Source organism: Podarcis erhardii, assembly GCF_964252035.2.
Source record: "Podarcis erhardii genome assembly, chromosome: 12".
NCBI lineage: Eukaryota > Metazoa > Chordata > Lepidosauria > Squamata > Lacertidae > Podarcis > Podarcis erhardii.
Genome location: NC_138513.1, coordinates 39,615,047 through 39,641,459, shown reverse-complemented (window position 1 = coordinate 39,641,459; position 26,413 = coordinate 39,615,047). Strand labels below are relative to the sequence as shown.

Genomic DNA, 26,413 nt, shown 5'->3' with positions numbered 1-26,413 from the left:
GTTAAGCTCTCTCCTCTTTAACCAAAAGCTGTACCTTTCCGTGCGCTGCTCTGGTTCGCCAAAAGCGGCTTAGTCATGCTGGCCACATGACCCGGAAGCTGTCTGCGGACAAACGCTGGCTCCCTCGGCCAATAAAGCGAGATGAGTGCTGCAACCCCAGAGTCGGTCACGACTGGACCTAATGGTCAGGGTTCCCTTTACCTTTACCTTAGGTCCTAAAAATGCATATCTCAGGTGTCAAAGACCAGGATATAGAGGTGCGGCTTAAGACTACGGAGGGCAGCCATTTTTGCTCAAACGGTATTTGTCACAATCAGTGCTGTTTCCGTTCTGTTGCAGTTCAGTTTCTGCCAAATACTGTGTTATTCATCTTCCTGGATGCTATTTAACATAAGCTACATAACTTACATAACTATTTATGTAACTCAGGTTATCTTCAATGTAAAGGCAACATCAAAAGAAAGTAAAAAAACCACCACACAGCCGCTATCATGTATGTATCACTTGCATACTTAAAAACAACAGTGTGAATGAGTACCAATCATATTCGCTGTTCACAAATAAACCCATGAGCTGCAGTAGTTTCTGCTTTCTTTTTTGTCAGATTTCTCTGACATCCCTACATTTGACTCATGCGGCAAAACCCCGTAGCAAAGGTAATGCCCATTTCAATTTTTTTTTTAGCTCTCATAAGCAAAACCCCGGTCACCTCTGAGCAGAATTGAACCATCAAACACAGGAGTAGCCTCATATCAAATTGTTGTATTTTCAATTTGTTTCAGTTTCTGCAATAATTCAATGCTTCATTTTTGTTTTCCTAAGTGGAGTGTTTCAACATTTGAAATGTCAATTAACATAAAAATAACAGAGGAGACGCCTTCACCCCCCCCCCCCGTCGCCAATGCAGAGTAGTAGATAATGGCTCCTTGAAAAACATAGGAAACAATCTATTGGAAATATGCCCTTTGTAGGCTGCTTTGAACTGAGTGGGACATGGATGAGATGTTTTGTTTATCTGTCAATGGAAATCTAAGACAAAGGCTAGGGATGTTTCACAGTAACAAACTGCCCACGTTCCAAAATCATGCCATATATTCTATTTCCAAATGGTAATAAATTATTCACAATGTGCTTGCACCTCCATCTCTCCAGTGCTTTAGAGGCAATTAAAATATGATCATCACAATAAAGAAATAAATAATCTTAATTAAAACAGTGCGCGGGAACGCAGAATGGAGATGTAGCCATGTAGCCAATGGGGAGCTGCCCACTAACGTGTGATTTTACATAGCTGTCAGCTTTATCTAATGTATGTCTGAAAATAAAATCTGCAGAGACCAAATGTGGATTTTATTTTATTTTTGCTTTCTCTGCAGGACTCTGGGGCTGTGCACAAATGAACAGATGAAAACATCCATGTGTAGTGGTTGTTGTTTTAAAATAAAAATACACTGCAAGATATACTTAATAATTAAGGCAACAATTTTTTCTGTAATTAGTGTCTTACACAATTGGAATGAACCCATCCTGATTTCCGTGCTAATGCAAATCCATCTTTGATCCTCTCTCCAGATCTTAGATTGATTATTTATCAAATGATAGAATCGTTTAGTAATTGGTGTTGCAAAATGTGGGAACTGTATGCCATAAGTACTGTAGCTGTTCTTTTCCAAAGCATGCTTCTGTTTCTTCAAACATGCATGCCTTCTTTTACTGATGCTGTAAAAGGAAGTAAAGGTAAAGGGACCCCTGACCATTAGGTCCAGTCGTGACCGACTCTGGGGTTGCGGCGCTCATCTCGCTTTACTGGCCGAGGGAGCCAGCGTACAGCTTCCGGGTCATGTGGCCAGCATGACTAAGCCGCTTCTGGCGAACCAGAGCAGTGCACGGAAACACCGTTTACCTTCCCGCTGGAGCGGTACCTATTTATCTACTCGCACTTTGATGTGCTTTCGAACTGCTAGGTTGGCAGGAGCAGGGACCAAGCAACGGGAGCTCACCCTGTCGCGGGGATTCGAACCGCCAACCTTCTGATCGGCAAGCCCTAGGCTCTGTGGTTTAACCTACAGCGCCACCTGCATCCCTGTAAAAGAAAGTACTTTGTGGCTATATGCCAACTCTGGTGCCCCCAATTTAAGAGAAATATGCCACACCTCTCTTCTTAAAACGGGTCCAGCTCTGATGCTGCCAACGACATTCTCCGCTTTCTCAACAGGAAATTCCTTGAGAAACATTTCAATCTTTTATCATAAAATGTCACCAGCACAGGTGAGGTGGGATGGGTCTGAATTACAACCTTGCTGAAGTTAAGCAGGTCTAGCTATGGTTAGTGTCTGCATGGGGACCCATGTGGGCTTTCCTCCATTAGTTATCACTGTCATAAATAAGCGCTAACACTTCAAATGAATGATCCTGATAACAATAGACTTCAGGCAAGGGTATCATGAGGAGCGGATTTTGGCAATATGGCACCCTGAGCGAGGACAAAATTTGAATGCCCCCCACCACTAAATATTGCTTATTTTCACAATAGTTCATTTTGGTACAGTTGCTTTTTATGGATCTTCTCAGTGGGTACCTGTATAAATATAGGTTTTATTATTGTTACTAGGGCTCAGTTCTGGCACCTCTCAGGTGGCCATTGTCTTTCACATCTGCATGCAGCTGCTGGGAGAGATCATCAGGGGGTTTGGGCTGGGTGTTCATCAGTATGCGGATGATACCCAGCTCCACCTCTCTTTCAAACCAGTGAAGGCGATGAAAATCCTGTGTGAGTGTCTGGAGGTGGTCAGAGGATGGATGGCAGCTAACAGATTGAGGTTGAATTCTGACAAGACAGAAGTACTGTTTTTGGGGGACAGGAGGCGGGCAGGTGTGGAGGACTCCCTGGTCCTGAATGGGGTAACTGTGCCCCTGAAAGACCAGGTGCACAGCCTGGGAGTCATTTTGGACTCACAGCTGTCCATGGAGGCGCAGTTCAATTCTGTGTCCAGGGCAGCTGTCTATCAGCTCCATCTGGTATGCAGGCTGAGACCCTACCTGCCGGCAGACTGTGTCGCCAGAATGGTGCATGCTCTAGTTACCTCTCGCTTGGACTACTGCAATGCGCTCTATGTGGGGCTTTGAAGGTGACCCGGAAACTACAACTAATCCAGAATGCGGCAGCTACACTGGTGACTGGGAGCAGCTGCCGAGACCATACAACACCGGTCTTGAAAGACCTACACTGGCTCCCAGTACGTTTCTGAGCACAATTCAAAGTGTTGGTGCTGACATTTAAAGCCCTAAATGGCCTCGGTCCAGTATACCTGAAGGAGTGTCTCCACCTCCATAGTTCTTCCCGGACACTGAGGTCCAGCGCCGAGGGCCTTCTGGCGGTTCCCTCGCTGTGAGAAGCCAAGTTACAGGGAACCAGGCAGAGGGGCTTCTCGGTAGTGGCACCCGCCCTGTGGAATGCCCTCCCACCAGATGTCAAAGAGAAAAATAACTACCAAACTTTTAGAAGACATCTGAAGGCAGCCCTGTTTAGGGAAGCTTTTAATGTTTAATAGACTATTGTATTTTAATATTCTGTTGGAAGCCGCCCAGATGGGCGGGGTATAAATAATAAATTATTATTATTATTATTATTATTATTATTATTATTATTATTATTATTATTATTAAATTCTACGAGAACAAGGGAGGTGGTCATGATGAGTTCCAGCACCTCTTTTTCTAGAAAAATAGCACTGATTATTGATGATATTGTTGTTGTTGTTGTTGTTGTTGTTGTTGTTGTTGTTGTTGTTATTTCGCTCCCCCTTGGCTTGGCACCTTGCAAGGGGGAACTGCCTGCACCACCCTAAACCCAGTGTAAAATGCTCCCCCAACACAGATCTGGGCCCCCTCCCTGCCACCACCATTGTGCTCACACTGCTGCCTTCACCCATGGCTGCACCCACGGCAGTGGTGGTACAGGTGGCTGTGGCCAGACTGGCAGCAGGGGGTGGGGCGGGGGTTGGATCTGCCGCCTGAGGCAAATTGCTTTGCCTTGTCTCATGGAAAGGCTGGACTTGACTCCATGCCAGGTGTGAGAGCTTTAAAAAACTGCTCACCCACTTTATTAAGCCACATTGATGCAATGATGTGTCAGGAGATGACTCGTTTTGGCTACCTCAGGTTACCTCAGGCGAAATGGACCAATGGTCTGACACAATATATGGAGGCCTTCTGGGTTATGTTCACTCTGAAGAATTGGACAACCACAGAGTTGTTTGTCTATGATATTAATATTGTGCAGTTTGAAGTGACTGGAAGCATAAGAACTGACTCCTTTTGGAATAGATCATTGTCCAGACCCATTAAAATATTATTCAAACTTTTACTGGCAGAACTCTTAAAGGAAGAAGAAGAAGAAGAAGAAGAAGAAGAAGAAGAAGAAGAAGAAGACGTCAACTCCCTTCAAAATGGAGATCTGCAACTCAGTGTGACTGTACCAATGAATTCACAAGCTACACTGTTGTGGAATTCTTTATACAGGCACGTATTGATTTTTAACAACCGAGGCCTGCAGCGAAACGTTGTATGTGTCAAGGGTGGCCTGAAACAAGATGGCGGCATCCTTCATTCCAAGTACAGAAGTTGACCAGACTTCAAGGAAGTTGAACCTTACTTCTACGTTGATCAGTGTCCTCTACCACATCTAGAGGCAGCAGGGAGAAATTTGATTCAATTCACATTCAAATTCTTAACTAATCTGCACTTTACAAAACAATGCACAAACTGAAACAGAGCCATCCTCCACAATTCAGAGCAATGGATAAAGACAGAAAACCTAACTCTTGATTGATTTGATGTTTTTATTTTTATTCAATAACTGTTGTTCTTTTAAAATGGGATCTTCTTAGAAGCCAGCCTAGGATTGTCGTCCAACAGCCTTTTAGATTGTTCACACGTCTCATCATATATTGAACACTGACTAATGGCGTTTACTAATGATTGCAGCTGCACCCGTGGCCACAATTCCTATAAATGCAGTGATTGCCCCCCAGAAACCGAATTCCGCCTGCAAAAAATAAGAGATATAAGCATTTTTATTCACAGTAACCGATGGTCCTTCATTTCGCACAACAGAGTTGATATGAAACATTGCTTTAAATGTTTCTTTTGGAGACAGAAAATAGCCAGATTTCAAACCCTCAGATTCCAAGACAATTAACTCTGGGTTTAAAATATGCTTTAAAAATTAATTCCATGTAACAGAACATGCTTTGGTGCAAAAATCTGAGTTCTGTGGTTATAGTTTGAAAAATATTAAAGGAATACAGACCCAACATTTTCCATCAGGGTACAAGCCTGTCATTAATTTGGAAACCTGAGTTGGGAGTTTGTAATCTTCTCATTTGTCACTTCAGACAATTTGAATGTATGAACTCAAGTTATTTTTAAATGTTTTAATATCTTTTTTTTTTTTTTTTTGGTTCTGGTTTGCAGTACTTCAACATACACCGTTGAGGTAAATGTTCCGTTCTGGTCCCCATCTTTGTAAATGGGGGTTAGAAATTAAATCCACATAAAAATAAAGTAAATTAACTGCTTCTTAATCTCACCTCATTTTTCCAGGATCAGTAGTTTAGAAAGAATTTCAGTATCACAGCACAGATTGCCACTACAAAAACGTGAATGAATTCTACACACCTGTTCACTGTCAGGTTGGCCATATCGTAGTTGGGCGGCAAAATGTTCACAGTTCATTGTGAGCACGTCATAGTCTATCTCCATCCCAACACATAGGTTTGCAATGTTAATTATTTCTCTTACAGGCCTGACTTTATATTTTCTGTCCTTTTTGTTGTTGACCTTCCAGTTGTTTCCCCCCGCCACTTCTGAAAGCTTTTCTTTCTTCACCATTGCCTTTTTTGTGTTGGCAGACAGGGGAATAGAGGGAGAAATTCCTATACCCCCATCTCAAGAAAAGAGAGAGAGAAAAGAAACTCAAAAACAGTGACCATTAGTCTGGATTCCCTGCATTTCATCAACAACATTGTCTCAAGAAGACATCAGTTGTTGTTGTTGTTGTTTTGACAAATAATATTATTATTTTTTAAATTATCAATCACTCTTATCTTGCCCAAGGCAACCCAAAACAACTTACAACCAACCAGAATGCAATCTCATGGCTACTATGCAGTCCTCTAACTGGCTTACAACAATTGCAAGTATCAGGACATAGACCCTCCAGCAACAATTAGTCCCTAAGCCAGTGGTGGGGAACCTCCCCCCCGCTTAAGGGCTGTGTTTCTTCAGGGGCAATATGCCAATGTTCTCTATCATATTCTTCCCGCTCATAAAATCACCCTTTCTAGGAAATAATGAGAAGCTCTTACCTGCAGAAGTCAGGTGGACCACATATCCATCGCCTACGTAGATAGCCCAATGTTGGTAACCATTTCGATAAATCGCAATCTGGTCTCCAGGCTTTGGGCTCTGCAAAAGGAAAGTGAGCCCATGTTTTCCTTGGCTAAACAGCTGTGCAGGTTTACTCAGAAGTAAGTCCCACTAGGTTCAATGAAACATACTCCCAAATACATAGGATCAGAGCCATGGAGGCAGCCTTTTCTTTTATACTGTAGCTCAGGGATGGAGAACATGTGGCCTTCCGGATGTTGCTGGACTACAACTCCCATAACCCTGGACAATAGCTATAGTTGCTAGGGTTGATGAGAGTTGGAATCCAGTCACATCTAGAGGACAAATATTTATCCCAGACCTCACTCTGTGGCATCGTTACCTTTTTTATTGTATTTATCATTTTCTATTTTACAAATTTGCCCAATAATATTAAGCCAAAATACAAACCATACTTTTTCCATTGACTTCCCTTCTCCCCCGTCCACGGTTCATTTTTATTAAACCTTTACTGCTGCTAGCAGTATCCTGTTTGAAAGCAAGCCAGTGCAAGCAGGTAAATAGGTACCGCTGCGACGGGAAGGTCCACAAGACAGCTTTCTGGATCATGTGGCCAGCATGACTAAACCGCTTCTGGCACAATGGAACTCCGTGACACAAACCAGAGCGCATGGAAACGCCGCTTACCTTCCTGTTGCAGCAGCGTCTATTTATCAACTTGTGCTGGCGTGCTTTCAGAGTTCTAGGTTGGCAGAAACTGGGACAGGCCAACGGGAGCTCACAGGGATTTGAACCGCTGAACTTCCAATCAGCAAGCCAAAGAGGCTCAGTGGTTTAGTCCACAGCGCCACCTGCTCCACTATGAGAACAGGATGCTGGACTAGGTAGATGGGCCATTGCCTGATCTAGCAGGCTATTCTCATGTTCTTTAAGTCTGAAAAAAGCACCACATGACCACCTGCAAGATGCTGCAAGGCCAGATGGAAACCCCTTCACTGAGGAAACCCCCCTATTCTTAGCTCTTTCCTGCTCTTGAGGTCTGCTTTCCTTTCTTCCCAGCTCTAGTGTCCAGCAGTTTACTGGTTTTTAAAGATGAAATGTTTATTGGTTTTATAACGAGCCGAAGGCAGAAACAAAAATCAGTTCAACTATTGCACAATAAAATAAAGTATAAAAATGAAAGTCAAGCAAACTTAAATAAAAATATTTAAGTCAAGAAAACCTGCATAAAATTACAGGCATACAAACAGTACAGAGCTCTCTTTTTGCAAGAAATCACTTAGTATCCATGCCTTGCAGGAGCCTCGCTCTTTTCCCGCACCCCACTTCAGACAATTTGAATGTGTGAACTCAAGTTATTTTTAAAAGTTATGATATACATTTTTTTCTGTTCTGGTTTGCAGTCCTTGAATATACTCCAAGTAAAGATGGCGTTGTTAGTGGTAGCATCGGCGTGAGCTCCGCATCAGTCGTGCGGTTTTTATTATTTTCATCAGTCTTTTATTAGCTTTTATTAGTATTTTACATCTATCATTTGGCAGTTTTTCCTCAACTATTATATTCACATAAAAATAAAGTAAATTAACTGCTTCTTAATCTCACCTAATTTTCCAGGATCAAAAGTTTAGAAAGAATTTCAATATCACAGCACAGATTGCCTCTACAAAAACGTGAATAAATTCTACACACCTGTCCACTGTCATGTAGGCCATATAGTAGTTCGGCGGCAAAATGTTCACAGTTCATCTTGAGCACGTCGTAGTCTCTCTCAGTCCCAACATATTCGTTTGCAGTGCTAAGTATTTCACTTACAGGCCTGGCTTTATATTTTCTGTCCTTCTCATTGTTGACCTTCCATCTGCTCATCCCCGCCACATATGAAAGCTTTTCTTTCTTCACCACTGCCTTTTTTGTGTCGGCAGACAGGGGAATAGAGGGAGAATTTCCTATACCCCCATCTCAAGAACAGAGAGAGAAATGAAACTCAGAAACAGTGACCATTAGGCCTGGATTCCCTGCATTTCATCAACAACATTGTCTTCAAGAAGACATCAGTTGTTGTTGTTTTGACAAATACTATTATTTTTTTAAAAATTATTAGTCACTCTTATCTTGCCCAAGGCAACCCAAAACAACTTACAGCCAACCAGAATGCAATCTCTTGGCTACAAAGCAGTCCTCTAACTGGCTTACAACAATTGCAAGTATCAGGACATAGAACTTCTAGCAACAATTAGTCCCTAAGCCAGTGGTTGGGAACCTTCCCCCCCCCCCCCAGGGCTGTGTTTCTTCAGGGGTAATCTGCCAATGTTCTCTATCTTATTCTTCCCTCTCATAAAATCACCCTTTCCAGGAAATAATGAGAAGCTCTTACCTGCAGAGGTCAGGTGGACCACATATCCATCGCCTACGTAGATAGCCCAGTGTTGGTAACCATTTCGATAAATCTCAATCTGGTCTCCAGGCTTTGGTCTCTCCCGGAGCAAATGTATTCTGTTGTAAAGCAGCTGTGAAGTTTATTCAGAAGTAAGTCCCTCTAGGTTCAATGAAACATACTCCCAAATACATAGGATCACAGCCACAGAGGCAGCCTTTTCTTTTATACTGTAGCTCAGGGATGGAGAACATGTGGCCTTCCGGATGTTGCTGGACTACAGCTCCCATAGTCCCTGGACATTAGCTATAGTTGCTAGGGTTGATGAGAGTTGCAATCCAGTCACATCTAGAGGACAAATATTTATCCCAGACCTCACTCTGTGGCATCGTTACCTTTTTTATTGTATTTATCATTTTCTATTTTACAAATTTGCCCAATAATATTAAGCCAAAATACAAACCATTCTTTTTCCATTGACTTCCCTTCTCCCCCGTCCACGGTTCATTTTTATTAAACCTTTACTGCTGCTAGCAGTATCCTGTTTGAAAGCAAGCCAGTGCAAGCAGGTAAATAGGTACCGCTGCGACGGGAAGGTCCACAAGACAGCTTTCTGGATCATGTGGCCAGCATGACTAAACCGCTTCTGGCACAATGGAACTCCGTGACACAAACCAGAGCGCATGGAAACGCCGCTTACCTTCCTGTTGCAGCAGCGTCTATTTATCAACTTGTGCTGGCATGCTTTCAGAGTTCTAGGTTGGCAGAAACTGGGACAGGCCAACGGGAGCTCACAGGGATTCGAACCGCTGACCTTCCAATCAGCAAGCCAAAGAGGCTCAGTGGTTTAGTCCACAGCGCCACCTGCTCCACTATGAGAACAGGATGCTGGACTAGGTAGATGGGCCATTGCCTGATCTAGCAGGCTATTCTCATGTTCTGCCAACACATGCTGCAAGGCCAGATGGAAACCCCTCCACTGAGGAAACCCCCCTATTCTTAGCTCTTTCCTGCTCTTGAGGTCTGCTTTCCTTTCTTCCCAGCTCTAGTGTCCAGCAGCTTACTGGTTTTTAAAGATGAAATGTTTATTGGTTTTATAACAAGCCGAAGGCAGAAACAAAAATCAGTTCAACTATTGCACAATAAAATAAAGTATAAAAATGAAAGTCAAGCAAACTTAAATAAAAATATTTAAGTCAAGAAAACTTACAATTACAAGCATATAAACAGTACAGAGCCCAGCACTTTACTGAGTTGCTGCTATTATCGTGGATTTCATTCCAAGCTCTCTTTTTGTCAGAAATCAAAACTTAGTATCCATGGCTTGCAGGAGCCTCGCTCTCTTCCCCCACCCCACAAGTAGATGAATTTTTCAACCATTGGATCCTGTGTTTGTTCATCACAGTTTTTGTAAGTCAGACTTGCAAGGCAGGGGGAAGGAGCTAAAGCAGAGCTTTCCAAACTTTTTTTGCTGGTGACACACTTTTTATACATGCAGCATTTTGTGACACAGTAATTCAGTTTCACTAGCATACCAGAGGTTAAACTAACCCCTTTCCAGCCTGGGTGGAGCGCAGGGACCATTCTCATGAAAACACTGACACACTGCAGCCGACACACAAATGTGTCGCAACACACAGTTTGGAAAGCTCTGAGCTAGAGACAAAACTATCCTAAGCATTCTTACACAGAAGTTAGTCTCACTGTGTTCAACGTATGTTGGCTTGCAGCAGAGATAGCAGTGTAAGGCAAGCAGCAAGTCAAGTGGCAACTCTTACTTTGAAAAAAACAGTCAAAGGGAAAACAATCAAAGGGAAGGTATTTTGGACTGGGTGGGATCAATAGCCAGTGTCCCCAATGCAAAGAGGTACTTACCTCAGCCATAATGTTTTGCTCTCACCGTCCTCTCCTTTCAGTCCTCAGATATTTATAGATCTTTTTCAGTTTCGTTTTCACTTTATAGCCTTAAAAAACAACAACATGTTATTAGCAAGGCAACAGTTGTCATCAGTATAACATCTCCTGGCAACACTTGCCAGGATAGTTTTACACATGCCAAAGAGGCCTAGAGCCCCCAGCCCAACTCACCAATATCCCAACATTTTAGAGGTCATTCCTGGTTCCTTTCACTTCTAGAAGTGTAAGGAAAAGACTTCTACCCAATTACACAACAAAAAGGAAAATAACCATATCATTTTTTTCCTGTCCTCCCATCCTGCTATGCTCCTTATATTTATGGTCTGGCTGTTCTGCAATGGTTTCCTGCCCTACAAGACCCATTCACCACAATCTCTGACTGAGGCAGGGGTAGCCAACATGCTGCTCTCTACATATTGTTGGATTCCATTGCCCATCAGCATGGCCCATGTCTGCAGGGTCACACGTTCACCACCTCTCAAGCAGGAGATGCTTTTCCTTGGCATGGGTGTACAGTTGATGGGGAAGACTTCCCCTTCACAATTGCTGCATCCTAGAAGCTGCAGCTATCTCTGTCTTCCAGACAGTTTCTTTCTGATCCTTGTACTTGCTTTGACGACGAGTGTGTTTGTTTGTTTGTCTGTCTGTCTGTCTGTCTGTCTGTCTCTCTCTCTCTCTCTCTCTCTGTGTGTGTGTGTGTGTCCCAGTTCCCCAAGCATTGAGGAGTTCAGGGGCTGAGAATGCCCTCAGGTTCTGCTTGCATTGTAATGAAGTCACTGGAGACCTATTGGCATTTTGTGATATAGGACTTGCATAGTTATATGGGTGGACTGTAGGTAAAGATTCACAGCATTAAACACCCTAGAATTCTTCCGAAGAGCTCCCAGGAAGCTTTTGGATCCTCAGACTGATCTTGTTTACAGAAGTTTAAGAAGTATGGAGAAGCGCTTCTCATAAGAATTTACCCCCACTTGAAAAAAATGGTCCTACCCATTTGTCACCCGCAAATGGGGCAGTCAGGTTATTTTCAAAATGAAGAAATTCCATGTTCAGATGTCTTGGAGAACAAGGGGGGTGTTCATGATGAGTTCCGGCACTTCTTTTTCTAGAAAAATAGCACTGATTATTGATATTATTATTATTATTATTATTATTATTATTATTATTATTATTATTTCGCTCCCCCTTGGCTTGGCACCTTGCAAGGGGGAACTGCCTGCACCACCCTAAGCCCAGTGTAAAATGCTCCCCCAACACAGATCTGGGCCCCCTCCCTGACACCACCATTCTGCTCACACTACTATATTCACCTGTGGCTGCACCCACGGCAGTGGTGGTACAGGTGGCTGTGGCCAGCAGGGGGTGGGGCAGGGGTTGGATCTGCCCCTGGGCTCTCACTTGTGGGGTGCCTCAGGGTTCTGTCCTCTCCCCCATGCTTTTCAACATTTACATGCAGCCACTGGGAGAGATAATCAGGAGGTTTGGGCTGGGTGTTCATCAGTATGCGGATGATACCCAGCTCTACCTTTCTTTTAAATCAGAACCAGTGAAGGCGGTGAAGGTCCTGTGTGAGTGTCTGGAGGCGGTTGGAGGATGGATGGCGGCTAACGGATTGAGGTTGAATCCTGACAAGACAGAAGTACTGTTTTTGGGGGACAGGAGGCGGGCAGGTGTGGAGGACTCCCTGGTCCTGAATGGGGTAACTGTGCCCCTGAAGGACCAGGTGCGCAGCCTGGGAGTCATTTTGGACTCACAGCTGTCCATGGAGGCATAGGTCAAATCTGTGTCCAGGGCAGCTGTTTACCAGTTCCATCTGGTACGTAGGCTGAGACCCTATCTGCCTGCGGACTGTCTCGCCACAGTGGTGCATGCTCTGGTTATCTCCCGCTTGGACTACTGCAATGCACTCTACATGGGTGACTCGGAAACTACAACTAATCCAGAATGCGGCAGCTAGACTGGTGACTGGGAGCAGCCGCCGAGACCATATAACACCGGTCTTGAAAGACCTACATTGGCTCCCAGTACGTTTCCGAGCACAATTCAAAGTGTTGGTGCTGACCTTTAAAGCCCGAAACGGCCTCGGTCCAGTATACCTGAAGGAGCGTCTCCACCCCCATCATTCTGCCCGGATGCTGAGGTCCAGCGCCGAGGGCCTTCTGGCGGTTCCCTCGCTGCGAGAAGCCATGTTACAGGGAGCCAGGTAGAGGGCCTTCTCGGTAGTGGCACCCGCCCTGTGGAACGCCCTCCCACCAGATGTCAAAGAGAAAAATAACTACCAAACTTTTAGAAGACATCTGAAGGCAGCCCTGTTTAGGGAAGCTTTTAATGTTTAATAGACTATTGTATTTTAATATTCTGTTGGAAGCTGCCCAGAGTGGCTGGGGAAACCCAGCCAGATGGGCGGGGTATAAATAAATTATTTTAATTATTATTATTATAATTATTATAATAATTAGTATTATTATTTCTAAGAGAATAAGGGAGGTGGTCATGAAGAGTTCCAGCACCTCTTTTTCTAGAAAAATAGCACTCATTATTGATGATATTATTATTGTTGTTGTTATTTCCCTCCCCCTTGGCTTAGGCACCTTGCAAGGGGGAACTGCCTGCACCACCCTAAACCCAGTGTAAAATGCTCCCCCAACACAGATCTGGGCCCCCTCCCTGCCACCACCATTGTGCTCACACTGCTGCCTTCACCCATGGCTGCACCCACGGCAGTGGTGGTACAGGTGGCTGTGGCCAGACTGGCAGCAGGGGGTGGGGCGGGGGTTGGATCTGCCGCCTGAAGCAAATTGCTTTGCCTTGTCTCATGGAAAGGCTGGACTTGACTCCATGCCAGGTGTGAGAGCTTTAAAAAACTGCTCACCCACTTTATTAAGCCACATTGATGCAATGATGTGTCAGGAGATGACTCGTTTTGGCTACCTCAGGTTACCTCAGGCGAAATGGACCAATGGTCTGACACAATATATGGAGGCCTTCTGGGTTATGTTCACTCTGAAGAATTGGACAACCACAGAGTTGTTTGTCTATGATATTAATATTGTGCAGTTTGAAGTGACTGGAAGCATAAGAACTGACTCCTTTTGGAATAGATCATTGTCCAGACCCATTAAAATATTATTCAAACTTTTACTGGCAGAACTCTTAAAGGAAGAAGAAGAAGAAGAAGAAGAAGAAGAAGAAGAAGAAGAAGAAGAAGAAGAAGTCAACTCCCTTCAAAAAGGAGATCTGCAACTCAGTATGACTGTACCAATGAATTCACAAGCTACACTGTTGTGGAATTCTTTATACAGGCACGTATTGATTTTTAACAAACCAAGGCCTGCAGCGAAACGTGGTATGTCTCAAGGGTGGCCTGAAACAAGATGGCGGCATCCTCCATTCCAAGTACAAAGGTTGACCAGACTTCAAGTAAGTTGAACCTTACTTCAACGTTGATCAGTGTCCTCTACCACATCTAGAGGCAGCAGGGAGAAATTTGATTCAATTCACATTCAAATTCTTAACTAATCTGCACTTTACAAAACAATGCAGAAACTGAAACAGAGCCATCCTCCACAATTCAGAGCAATGGATAAAGACAGAAAACCTAACTCTTGATTGATTTGATGTTTTTATTTTTATTCAATAACTGTTGTTCTTTTAAAATGGGATCTTCTTAGAAGCCAGCCTAGGATTGTCCTCCAACAGTCTTTTAGATTGTTCACATGTCTCTTCATATATTGAACACTGACTAATGGCGTTTACTAATGATTACAGCTGCTACCAAGCTTGTACCCGTGACCACAGCTCCTACAGTAGCAGCGAATGTCGCCCAGAGACCGACTTCCGCCTGCAAAAAATAAGAGGTTTAAGCATTTTTATTCACAGTGACCGATGGTCCTTCATTTCTCACAACAGAGTTGATATGAAACATTGCTTTAAATGTTTCTTTTGGCGACAGAAAATAGCTAGATTTGAAACTCTCAAATTCCAAGACAATTAACTCTGGGTTTAAAATATGCTTTAAAAATTAATTCCAAGTAACAGAACATGCTTTGGTGCAAAAATCTGAGTTCTGTGGTGAAAAATATTTAAGGAATAGAGACCCAACATTTTTCATCAGGGTACATTAATTTGGAAACCTGAGTTCGGAGTTTTTAGTCTTCTCATTTGTCACTTCAGACAATTTGAATGTATGAACTGAAGTTATTTTTAAATATTATGATATCTATTTTTTTGTTGTTCTGGTTTGCAGTACTTCAACATACTCCAAGTAAATGTTCCGTTCTGCTCCCCATCTTTGTAAATGGGGGTTAGAAATTAAATCCACATAAAAATAAATTAAATTACCTGCTTCTTAATCTCACTTGATTTTTCCAGGATCAGGAATTAAGAATGAATTTCAATATCACAGCACAGATTGCCATTACGAAAACATGAATGAATTCTACACACCTGTCTACTGTGAGGTTTGCCATATCGTAGTTGGGCGGCAAAATGTTCACAGTTCATCGTGGCCACATTGTAGTCTATCTCCATCCCAACATATTCATTTGCAGTGCTAATTATTTTGCTTACAGGCCTGGCTTTATATTTTCTGTCCTTCTCGTTGTTGACCTTCCAGTAGTCGTTTCCTGCCACTTTTGAAAGCTTTTCTTTCTTCACCACTGCCTTTTTGGTGTTGGCAGACAGGCGAATAGAGGGAGAAATTCCTATAACCTCATCTCAAGAACAGAGAGAGAAAAGAAACTCAGAGACAGTGACCATTAGACGTGGATTCCCTGCATTTCATCAACAATATTGTCTTCAAGAAGACATCAGTTGTTGTTGTTTTGACAAATACTATTATTTTTTTAAAAATTGTTAGTCACTCTTATCTTGCCCAAGGCAACCCAAAACAACTTACAACCAACCAGAAAGCAATCTCTTGGCTACGAAGCAGTCCTGTAACTTGCTTACAACAATTGCAAGTATCAGGACATAGAACTTCCAGCAACAATTAGTCCCTAAGCCAGTGGTGGGGAACCTCCCCCGCCCCTTAAGGGCTGTGTTTCTTCAGGGGTAATCTGCCAATGTTCTCTATCTTATTCTTCCCTCTCATAAAATCACCCTTTCTAGGAAATAATGAGAAGCTCTTACCTGCAGCAGTCAGGTGGACCACATATCCATCGCCTACGTAGATAGCCCAGTGTTGGTAACCAATTCGATAAATCTCAATCTGGTCTCCAGGCTTTGGGCTCTGCAAGAAGAAAGTGAGCCCATGTTTTCCTTGGCTAAACAGCTGTGCAAGTTTACTCAGAAGTAAGTCCCACTAGCTTCAATGAAACACATTGCCAAATACATAGGATCACCCCACAAGTAGATGAATTTTTCAACCTTTCGACCCTGTGATTATTCACCACGGTTTTTCTAAGTCAGACTTGCAAGGCAGGGGGAAGGAGCTAAATCATACTATCCTAAGTATTCTTACTCAGAAGTAAGTCTCACTGTTTTCAATGACATTTCGCTCCTAAACTGCACGTTGGCTTGCAGCCAGAGATAGCAGTGTATGGCAGACAGCAAGTCAAGTGGCAATTCTTACGTTGAAAAAACAGTCAAAGGGAAAACAATCAAAGGGAAGGTATTTTGGACGGGGTGGGGATTGATAGAAAATGTCCCCTATTTAAAGGGGTTCTTACCTGAGCCATTATGTTTTGCTCTCACCGTCCTCTCCTTTCAATCCTCAGATACTTTTGTTCTTTTTCATTTTCATTTTCACTTTATATCCTTTTAAAAAAACCTTGAAAAATCATGTTCTCAGCAAGGCAACAGTTGACGTCAATATAACATCTCCTGGCAACACTTCCTTAGTGTAGAAAAACAGCAGGAAACGCGTTTTCCCTGCCAGGATAGTTTTCCATATGCCAAAGAGGCCTAGAGCCTCCACCCCAACTCCCCAATATCCCAACATTTTAGAGGTCATTCCAGACAGTTTCTTTGTGATCCTTGTACCTGCTTTGACGATGAGTGTCTTTGTTTGTCTGCCTGCCTCTCTCTCTCTCTCTCTCTCTCTCTCTCTCTCTCTCTCTCTGTGTGTGTGTGTGTGTGTCCCAATTCTCCAAGCATTGAGGAGTTCAGGGGCTCAGAATGCCCTCAGGTTCTGCTTGCATTGCAATGAAGTCACTGGAGACCTATTGGCATTTTGTGATATAGGACTTGCATAGTTATATGGGTTGACTGTAGGTAAAGATTCACAGCATCAAACACCCTAGAAATCTTCTGAAGAGCTCCCAGGAAGCTCTTGGATCCTCGGCCTGATCTTGTTTCCAGAAGTTTAAGAAGTATGGAGAAGGACTTTACCCCCACCTGAAAAAATGGCCCTTCCCATTTCCCACCTGCAAATGGGGCAGTCTGTTTATTTTCAAAATGAAGAAATGCCATGTTCAGATGTCTTGGAGAACGGATATGTGGCTGATGTTTGTGGCTCCCTGTAATTGTTCCGAAACAGCAGCCCACCTACTGCACATGAAGTTCCGTTATACTCTAATGCTAAGCAAATCCATGTGAAAAAAGCTTCCTCAGGGTCACTGCGATCCACTTTCAAAGAAGTGGTTATTAAGGACCATGTGCTGTTCAGAGTGGTTTATTAATAGCTGCTAAACAACCACCAATTTATTTGAAAATTAAGAGTACTGAACCAGATAAGGCCTAATTAATAGTTCGCTACCAGCATTTTGCTCTACCTTTTTAAATGTAGCACTGGAGCCAAGTAACTAATTTGAGCTCAGTTGTATTAACACCATTTCCATATTTCTGAAGCTGCAAATGGGTGGACCGGTATGTGACACGCTTTCTTCAGTTTCAGTGGCTCCTGTGCTCCTTCAATTTTAGGAGTCCCATTTGTGTGTGTGTGTTTTAAGTATTCAACATGCATCTGTTTTTAGCTAATGGGACGTCTTTATCTGTTGCGGAAGTCTGTTCGACTTCCAAAACATTCAACTCCTGAAGTATGGCTTCTGATTGGCTGCTGGACGTTCAGCTTCCAAAAGAACATTCGAAAACCGGAACACTCACTTCGAAAACCGGAATGCTTGCAGGAACCCCACTGACATCCATGAAAAATGGGGTTTGTAAATCAGATGTGAATAATCTGTAACCCATCAAGTCAAAAGCAGCGCACTAGCTATGGGTTGTGGGTTTGGCCAGAGCTTCTGTCACTTTTGATCTCAGATGGGATCCAAAACCAGGAAGCAAAAACATATTGAGACAGATGGGACTCTGTTCAACATTACTGAACGTTGGAGGCAGTTTTGTTTAAGAAGGCTTTCCCCAAGGCACAACCCAGTCATTTACGACTTGTACCTTGGTAGGAATGGTTTCATTGCCTTTTGAGTGTGTAGGAATGGTCTCACCGTTTTTAGAATACCTTTATTTTTTGTACTTTTAAAATTTTTAATCTTGTACTTTGCATTGATGACCTCAGGCCATCAAATAATAAATGATTATTATTATTCGTCAAAACATGTGTGCGCACTCAATGGTAAAATGTTTCGTAAGAGGAGGGACCTATTTCCCCCTTATATAAATCGGCCATTTTTTGTGGCAGCCCTAAGCAACGTAACAGAGGTGTGCCTGTCACCATCATTATATAGCTTCTGGCAAATGCACCTCTTTATCCTGAATTTTGATAGTTGAGGGTGGGTAATAAATAAGAATAATTTACAATAAAATATTTTTATACTGTATACCGGTAATTTTTTGTTGCTTTTTCCTATGCAGTATCATACTGAGATTAGTGTTTATAGAAACCTCTTAGTAGATGTGATCAGGAATATTCACTTACATTTAAAATAATGTACCACATTATCCCAGGGCAGTGTGACACAAATAAAAGTTTGCTTGAATTCCAACGACTGGGGTCACCAGGGACTGAAGAGACTGACCCTTCACCTCACTGGTATTCCTAACTGTACCACTTGGTTTTGTTTTCTCCCATTTTCATTTATTTTACCATTCATTCCTATGAGAAAAACTAACGCACTGGACTTGTGAACTTGGTAGTGAATAGGACAACACTTCCTTTCATTGAGGGGGACTGTACAGGGAATGGCCTTACTCAATACTATGCCAAAGGTCCTAGGTTCAGCTACCAACATCTCCAGGGGAAATTCTGACCTCTGTCAGAAGCCCCAGAGAGCCCCAGCCAATCAGTGTGGACATTACTGAGCCACATGGACCAATAGTTGTGAGTCAGTCTAAGACACCACCCTGTGCTCCCACATACAGTGGTGCCCCGCAAGACGAACGCCTCGCAAGACGGAAAACCCGCTAGACGAAAGGGTTTTCCGTTTTGGAGGCGCTTCGCAAAACAAATTTCCCTATGGGCTTGCTTCGCAAGACGAAATGTCTTGCGAGTTCCTGCAGGTTTTTCCCCCCTTTCCCCCCTTTTCCTAAGCCGCTAAGCCGCTTATCAGCTGATCTGCTAAAAGCCACTAAACCGCTAATAGCGCTAATCCGCTAAGCTGTCAATGGGCTTGCTTCGCAAGACGAAAAAACCGCTATACGAAGAGCCTCACAGAACGGATTAATTTCGTCTTGCGAGGCACCACTGTACCTCCATATACATTATACTCCTTGTCATGATAGGCATTTTTCTAATCAGTCATAAAAAACAAACAGGTAAACGTCCACCTATATGCCACCCAACTATTAGAAGCTCGATACATTTCAAAATTAAAAACTAACCTGTTTCCCTTTTTTAGTCGCAAGAGCTGGAAGTCGTCCAACAGAAGATTTTTATTTGCTTCCCAACGCCACACCTATTTGCAGTACAGTGGTACCTCGGGTTAAGTACTTAATTCGTTCTGGAGGTCCGTTCTTAACCTGAAACTGTTCTTAACCTGAAGCACCACTTTAGCTAATGGGGCCTCCTGCTGCTGCCGCGCCGCCGGAGCATGATTTCTGTTCTCATCCTGAAGCAAAGTTCTTAACCTGAAGCACTATTTCTTGGTTAGCAGAGTCTGTAACCTGAAGTATATGTAACCCGAGGTACCACTGTATTGGCTATGCTTTCCTTTTCATTGTCACTTGTCCACAATCAGTGTGCTTTCCTGGATACCACCTGTTTCATTGAATTACAGGTACGTCGCTTTAGAATTGCTTCTGAAAGAGCAAAAAAGAATCAGAGTGTTGAACTTCTACGTTTAAGTTTACACTAAGGACATAGGAATAAGGAAGCAGTTCAATCAATACTGGAAATATAGAATTGTACTATTTGGCTATGGAAAACCTGGCAACCTAAGATTGCACCTATTATTTTTCTATTAATCCCAATATCACATCACCCAGATTCCTCCCCTCCCCCAGCAAGGGAGAGATAAGCAATTTGAACCATGGGAATCCAAAGGTTTATGCACATTATGAGATTTCTATATCAACAATCAACCTGTATCTATTAACCGTGTACCATATTTTTCTGTATATAACATGTCCCCATAGATAAGACGCCCTCTATTTTTGGGGACTCAAACTTAAGAAAATGGAGGGAAATTGCCCAGAGCTGTTCAGCTTTTTCCCCACTTACAATCTCTGGGGAGCAGAAACAAACAAGCCCACACCACCAATATGCACTGACAATGTATAAGATCCCCCCACCCCCATTTTAAAAATTACTTTTCTGGCACAAAACCCTCGTCTAATACACAGAAAAGTACGGTAAATTTAACTGTGTCAAATCTTAATACTAACTGGATTTATTTTAATCAAATGAAGCTCTGAGACCCTTAACACAATTTGAAAAGTTCTATTAGCACAATGAGTAGGGGAAGGGAGGAATAGTTTCTAAAACGGACTCTGTGTTGCTTAATGTAACTTACAGATCTATGGAACCTCTTAAAAACATGGTAACTGGATACTAGCACACAAATTCTTCCCAAGGATTGGAAGAAAATTTGGGGATCGTGACCCTGTAGCCCTTTTTAATCCACGGGTAGGAATAATTGTTGCACCCGAGCAGAGACAAAAGGAGTCAAACAACACCAAGGGGTTAATCCAGAGAAAGAGCGTTTTATTCTGCCATCCGGGGCGGCAGAAGGCACCTGTGTGATTCAGTTCACAAAAGACAGGCCGCACCGAAAACATTTTACAAGCAGGTTTTATCCTTTTTTCAAACCCCTTTTTTCCTCTCCCCCTTCACAGATTCTTACATAGAAATGTTGCTTTTCGGTCTTTGGCTCTGCTCCCGGAAGTATGTTGCAAATCAATGTACCAGGACAAGGTTATCTGGGATCTGGGAAGCGAAAGCTTTTTCTGTTCTCAGCTATGGGTTTGTTACAGCGTTTTTGTTACAGAGGACTGCTTAGCTCGTGCTTTTTGTCTTAGAGGAAAATGCAGTTTTTAAAATGCGTACGCCGAGGGCTTTCTGGGGTAACCCTAACTGTACCCCTTCATTCCATACCTCTCAACTTTGGACAGCCTTTTTCTCAAAAAGGCTCGTCCCAGGAAGGCACAGGCTGATATTCTCGGGTCAGAGCTATAATCTGGGGGCGAAGCATGCGAGAAATCAGCAAAATGAAAAGTGGGCCAAGCAGTAGCAAAAACAGGCCTTTGCCCATCCGAGGTTTGGCAACCAGTCAAGCCATGACATGTCCCAGCCCTCCCAGGTTTGGGTAGGAATATGGGCCACTGTTTCAAGTCCTGCTGCCAAATTGCGAATGGCCTCACCATGATCAGAGATGTTAAAGCAACAGGCCCCACCCGTGAGATTTAACACTGCACAAAAGCCGCCATGTTGCGCCAGGAGAAAGTCCAACGCTAATCGGACTGAGAGAAACGCATTGCGTGTCTCATCCAATTGCGTGGCAATTAGCCTAAGGGCCGTGGCTGTTGTGTTAGCAACAATCTCTACCACTGCCTGGAGTCTGATTATGCGGTTCAAGTTATAGATCGGCCCCCTTGCCCCAGAGATTTTCTCTCTCCGATTCCATGAGGCTGGAGCATAATGGGCCAGTATCCTTTCCGGAGGCCACTGATTTTTGCCCCAATTCTGGGAGCTGCCACCTGCAAGTGTTGCCAGGTCAGCCGAACGCCTCCTTCTAGGGGGTGCAGAGGCAATCTGGTCAGGAATCCACATGGGGGGTATTAAGTAGGCTGGAAAACAGACCCCATACCATCCTCTTGGGAGGGCATGATAGGCCTTCCTGCCACACACCCAGTAAACGTCCTGACCATGGGCAGATATGGTGCCTCTCAGCAAGTGGGCCAAGCATGCAGTCAAATTGGAACCAGAAAAGGTTCCTGTCTCGGACTCAGGCATGTTAGTTGGGGCTGGGAAGATACGATCACAGTGGGAAGTGCCCACATAGGTCTGAGCATCACTTGATTTGTTGACACAAAGGCAGCCAGTGATCCTGTGAACCTGGAAAGGGACGGAATGATTCCATAAAGAAGAATGGTTGCCCAGAGGCTGGAAGGCAACAAGTGGAGTTGTAACCAAGGATTCATTCCAAGGCACAGGGAGGAGTGGCATTCCTCCCAGAGCATCTACAGGGGCCAGAGTGCAAACAGCACAATAGGTCTGATTTGCAGAGAACGCAACCATCTCAGCAATCTGATTCCACTTATATGTGTGGTGGGCTCCCCACAATTGCAGCAGTTGTCTGGTCACTGTGAGTGGTATTGGCATTTCAAAGGTCAAAGGCAGCAGAAATACCAGCATGGGGACCCACAGTCGTATTTGAGCCATTGTATGCATGGGGAGGGGCTTAGGTAAGTGCTAGAGAGTGGGCTGGGGTGTAATTACGCTGAAAGAAAAGATCCACTAGACACCCTCCTCTGCAGGGGTGGCATAAAGCAAACCAGGCCCAGGTACCTTCAATAAAATTCAGTTATGCAAAAGGAAATAAAAGAAAATGAGAAAATGTCCTCTTTCAATCCATGCTGGATTCTTGAGCCGTGCAAAGCGTCAGCTTCCGGAGTGACATTTGCAGGGCTGCAGTCTGGTGGGCGTCGGGTCGTCTGGTGGGCGTTTGGCATCTTGGGTCCCTTCCAACAATGCTGGAGCGTCTGGGCGTCTGGGTCCAATCTGGTGGGTGGTGTAGATCAGGTGTCACAGATGCCGGTGACTTTAACAGCTGTAGATAACAGGACAGTCTCTGGCCGGTTTACCTGTCAAGAGAAGAGAAAAACAGACACGGCAGCGACTGCACAGAACAAATTGATAGATAACATTCACACACAAGGCATAGTAACTCAAAGGGGATAACATGGCAAGAAACTTCACAAGGGGTTAACAGTTCTGTTCCTTGGGTTAAGTTTTTTTTTTTTTTTTAAAGTCTTTTTCTCTGCTCTATTTTTTTCAGAGCTTTAAGCCATGTTGCAAATTTCAGTTCATTTGCCAGTGTCTGTAGAAAGAACAATGCGCTCCTTGCTTCTGGCAAAGTTTCAAATTCCTATGTTATGCTGCGGCTCCTTTTTCAGAGTAAAATTGCACCTTTAAAAGAAAAACACTTTTGACAAAGTTCACAGAAAGCGTTCACTTGCTTTTTTAAGAAAGTCACTTTTCCAGGTTAGTGCTAGGGGCAAGGGGGTGGGTAACCCTTGGCCTTCTGGGTTTATGTTGCTTGACTGTAAATCCTAATTGGCTCCAGGCAGTAGCAGGTCAGAGTAGCTGGCTGAATGCAGCAGTGTCCTTCTGAGATAGCTGCCAAGAGATAAACTACTCCAAGCGCCTGGCACAAGGGGGGAAAAAAAGCTGATGTCCTGTTACTTGCATGAATGAATGTTAGAAACAGTTAGTTCACTTGCTTTGCTGCAACAGTCTTTGAGCAAGAACAGAGATGAGAAGAAATCATTTTTGAGAAATCTTATTGTTCCCAGCCTGTGGGGGTGGGGTGTGTCGGGCGAGGGGCCTGTGGGCATTCCATTTTCCAGTGACCCTCTTGCCTGCAGATGGCGCACTGGTTTCTTCCCTAGGCGTCTTCTGCCCCTCCCGTGGACACCCTCTTGTTTCTGGCTGTCTGGCTGCTGGCCAGCTCTTTGTGCCATTAATTTTTTGGTCTGGTATTTCTCTCTCTGCATTTGTGTTTCTTCACCCCTCTGATTATAAGTGGTGTGTGCAAGGGTTAACATCCATTCAAGTCGATTTCCCATGAAATTCTCATTTTTTTGAATTTTACGTCTTATGTCAGGAGCTGCTTGCATCACAAAGGTGGTTTTTACAATCACCTCTTGGGCATCATCATCAGGGTCTATGGGGGTGTACTTGCGGAATGCCTCTTTTAATCTCTCCAAAAATACTCCTGGAGGCTCATTGGGCAGCTGAAAAATCTCAGATAATTTCGCCATATTTGTAGGCCTTTTCGCTGCCCGTCTCATGCCTTCTAAAACATTTCTGTGATAAGTCTGTAAGGCCGCCCTTCCCTCCGTAGTATTGTAATCCCAAGGGGGGGTCCGCCTGGGGTAAGAGACCTCAATTGCAGCGTCAGTATTATTTGCTGCCTTGAGCTGTTCCCTTGCACAGGCATTTACCTTGCGGACCTCCTCAGTGGTCAGAATTGTATACAAAAGCTGACTTACATCATCATAAGTAGGCATATAGGTTTTGAACACACCTTCAAAAAGTCTGATTATTTTTGCAGGATTTTCCTCAAAAGAAGGATTTTGATTTTTCCAATTGCAAATATTGGAGCTTGTAAAAGAGACATGTTGAATGGTAAAGGTCCTTGGTGGTCTAACGCCCTGATCATTTGGCTGTTCCAAAGGATCATACACTTGCTGGAGAGGGGCCACCACAGTGGGTTTGGACAAAGCCTTAGATTTAAGTGTCTCTACATGTTTTGTTGCCCTGTCCCACGCTGTTCTCAAAACCTTTTGCTTTTTTCTCCAATTCTCATCCTGGCACTGGGCTGCTTCTAGAACCCAGGGGGCCACATCCAGTTCTGTCTTAAACGGTTCTAAATACTGGAACACTCTGTCAAACAGCTTACTAGTCCATCTTATCTCTTTATCTAGAGTTTTTCTGAAGTCTTCATCATCATAATCATCATCACCTTTCTCTTCACCTTCCTTGCTTGCATCAAATGGGGGTAGGGGAGGGGCAGAGGGGGGAATCTTCTCATTTGGGTCCTCAGTCTGGGCATTGGGCGGAGAAGCAGCCCTATTTGCTCCCAGATTTGGTTGCCTTGGCGCAGTTGCTGCATATGGTGGTGGGGGGGTAATTATCTCCTCTTCTAGGACTGGCAAAAATGGTGGCTTTTTAACTTGTAATTGTACTGAACACAGTTTGACTTGGGCAGTCACAATTCTATTTTTCTGAAGCCATGAGGGATTTTGATCCACATTGGCTTTCCAGATAGAAATATAGGGAATCTGATCTGTGTTGGCCTTGAAAACGGTACTCCATAAAATGTTGACCAAGTTTGGATCAAAAGATCCTCCAGGAGGCCATTCTGGTAAATACGAAGGCCAGTCAACCTCACATAAATGTTGGAGTCTGTTTTTTTTTGAGTTTACATCCCCACTCTTCTGCTTTCGTGGCACTTTTCCAGTTTTCCAGAAAGCTCTGTAGTGGTGTCTCAAGAATTGTTTTACTGTTTTTATTCCTCATGACTCTGGGATCCTGGGGACACTGGGACACTCAGCCCTCCTAAAGTTATTTTTTCACTCAGTCACAGGCCAGACGTTGCTTTCAACGTCCCACACACTCAAAACATTCACTGGAGTGTCCCCACACGCACATTCAGAAAAACCCATGCACCTCCCCCAATCCCCTTTTTTTACCACAAAACAAAAACCACAACCGGCAGTGCTTCACAACTTCGACCGGGGCCCAAGAGCACCTTTTTTACTGCTTCTTCTGGGCACAAAACCAACAACCAACCATAACCGGCAGCGCTTAGACTTCGACCGGGGCCCAGCAGCACCCTTTGCTGCTTTTTCTGGGCGACACCAAAACCAGTGGCACTTCTTCTACCCTGCTGGCGGAGCTGATCAGGCTCTCTTTTTGCTCGCACCTATCCCTGTGGAGCTTGCTCCCACCTATACCCTGTGGAGCTTACCTTTTTTCTCGAGGTACCTTCTTTCTGCACGGCCGTTGCTCTTTCTCTCCGTCACTTGTCGCGTGTCCACTCAGGAACGGGTGGCCAGTCCCTCCCACGAAGTTGGCAGGATGTGCACTGGAACTGTTGACCCAGGATCCCGAGCTGCTCGCCTTGCAGTGACGCCCTGGACCTTTTTGTCCCTCGATCTCGGGGAACGTGCTTATTTCCCGGCCAACGCACCAGAAATATGTAGCCCTTTTTAATCCACGGGTAGGAATAATTGTTGCACCCGAGCAGAGACAAAAGGAGTCAAACAACACCAAGGGGTTAATCCAGAGAAAGAGCGTTTTATTCTGCCATCCGGGGGGGGGGGGCAGAAGGCACCTGTGTGATTCAGTTCACAAAAGACAGGCCGCACCGAAAACATTTTACAAGCAGGTTTTATCCTTTTTTCAAACCCCTTTTTTCCTCTCCCCCTTCACAGATTCTTACATAGAAATGTTGCTTTTCGGTCTTTGGCTCTGCTTCCGGAAGTATGTTGCAAATCAATGTACCAGGACAAGGTTATCTGGGATCTGGGAAGCGAAAGCTTTTTCTGTTCTCAGCTATGGGTTTGTTACAGCGTTTTTGTTACAGAGGACTGCTTAGCTCGTGCTTTTTGTCTTAGAGGAAAATGCAGTTTTTAAAATGCGTACGCCGAGGGCTTTCTGGGGTAACCCTAACT

The 26,413-nt window shown here is 43.9% G+C and overlaps 2 protein-coding genes across 2 annotated transcripts; both read right to left on the bottom strand.

Moving 5' to 3' along the window:
- Positions 1–4,499: 4,499 nt before the first annotated feature.
- On the bottom strand, positions 4,500–19,532 carry LOC309325663 (phospholipase A and acyltransferase 5-like). The gene is made up of 7 exons (XM_081833890.1): positions 19,397–19,532; positions 16,351–16,438; positions 15,812–15,911; positions 8,080–8,348; positions 6,369–6,468; positions 5,680–5,948; positions 4,500–4,684 (listed from the first exon to the last, which is right to left on the bottom strand). The coding sequence occupies exons 2-7, from the start codon at positions 16,357–16,359 to the stop codon at positions 4,676–4,678; spliced, it is 756 nt and encodes a 251-aa protein (XP_081690016.1). The 5' UTR covers positions 16,360–16,438; positions 19,397–19,532; the 3' UTR covers positions 4,500–4,675.
- A 1,594-nt stretch (positions 19,533–21,126) lies between these two features.
- Positions 21,127–26,353, bottom strand: LOC309325628 (syncytin-1-like). Its single transcript, XM_081833797.1, has 2 exons — positions 25,694–26,353; positions 21,127–22,803 (listed from the first exon to the last, which is right to left on the bottom strand). The coding sequence occupies exon 2, from the start codon at positions 22,401–22,403 to the stop codon at positions 21,213–21,215; it is 1,191 nt and encodes a 396-aa protein (XP_081689923.1). The 5' UTR covers positions 22,404–22,803; positions 25,694–26,353; the 3' UTR covers positions 21,127–21,212.
- Between the last annotated feature and the right edge of the window lie 60 nt (positions 26,354–26,413).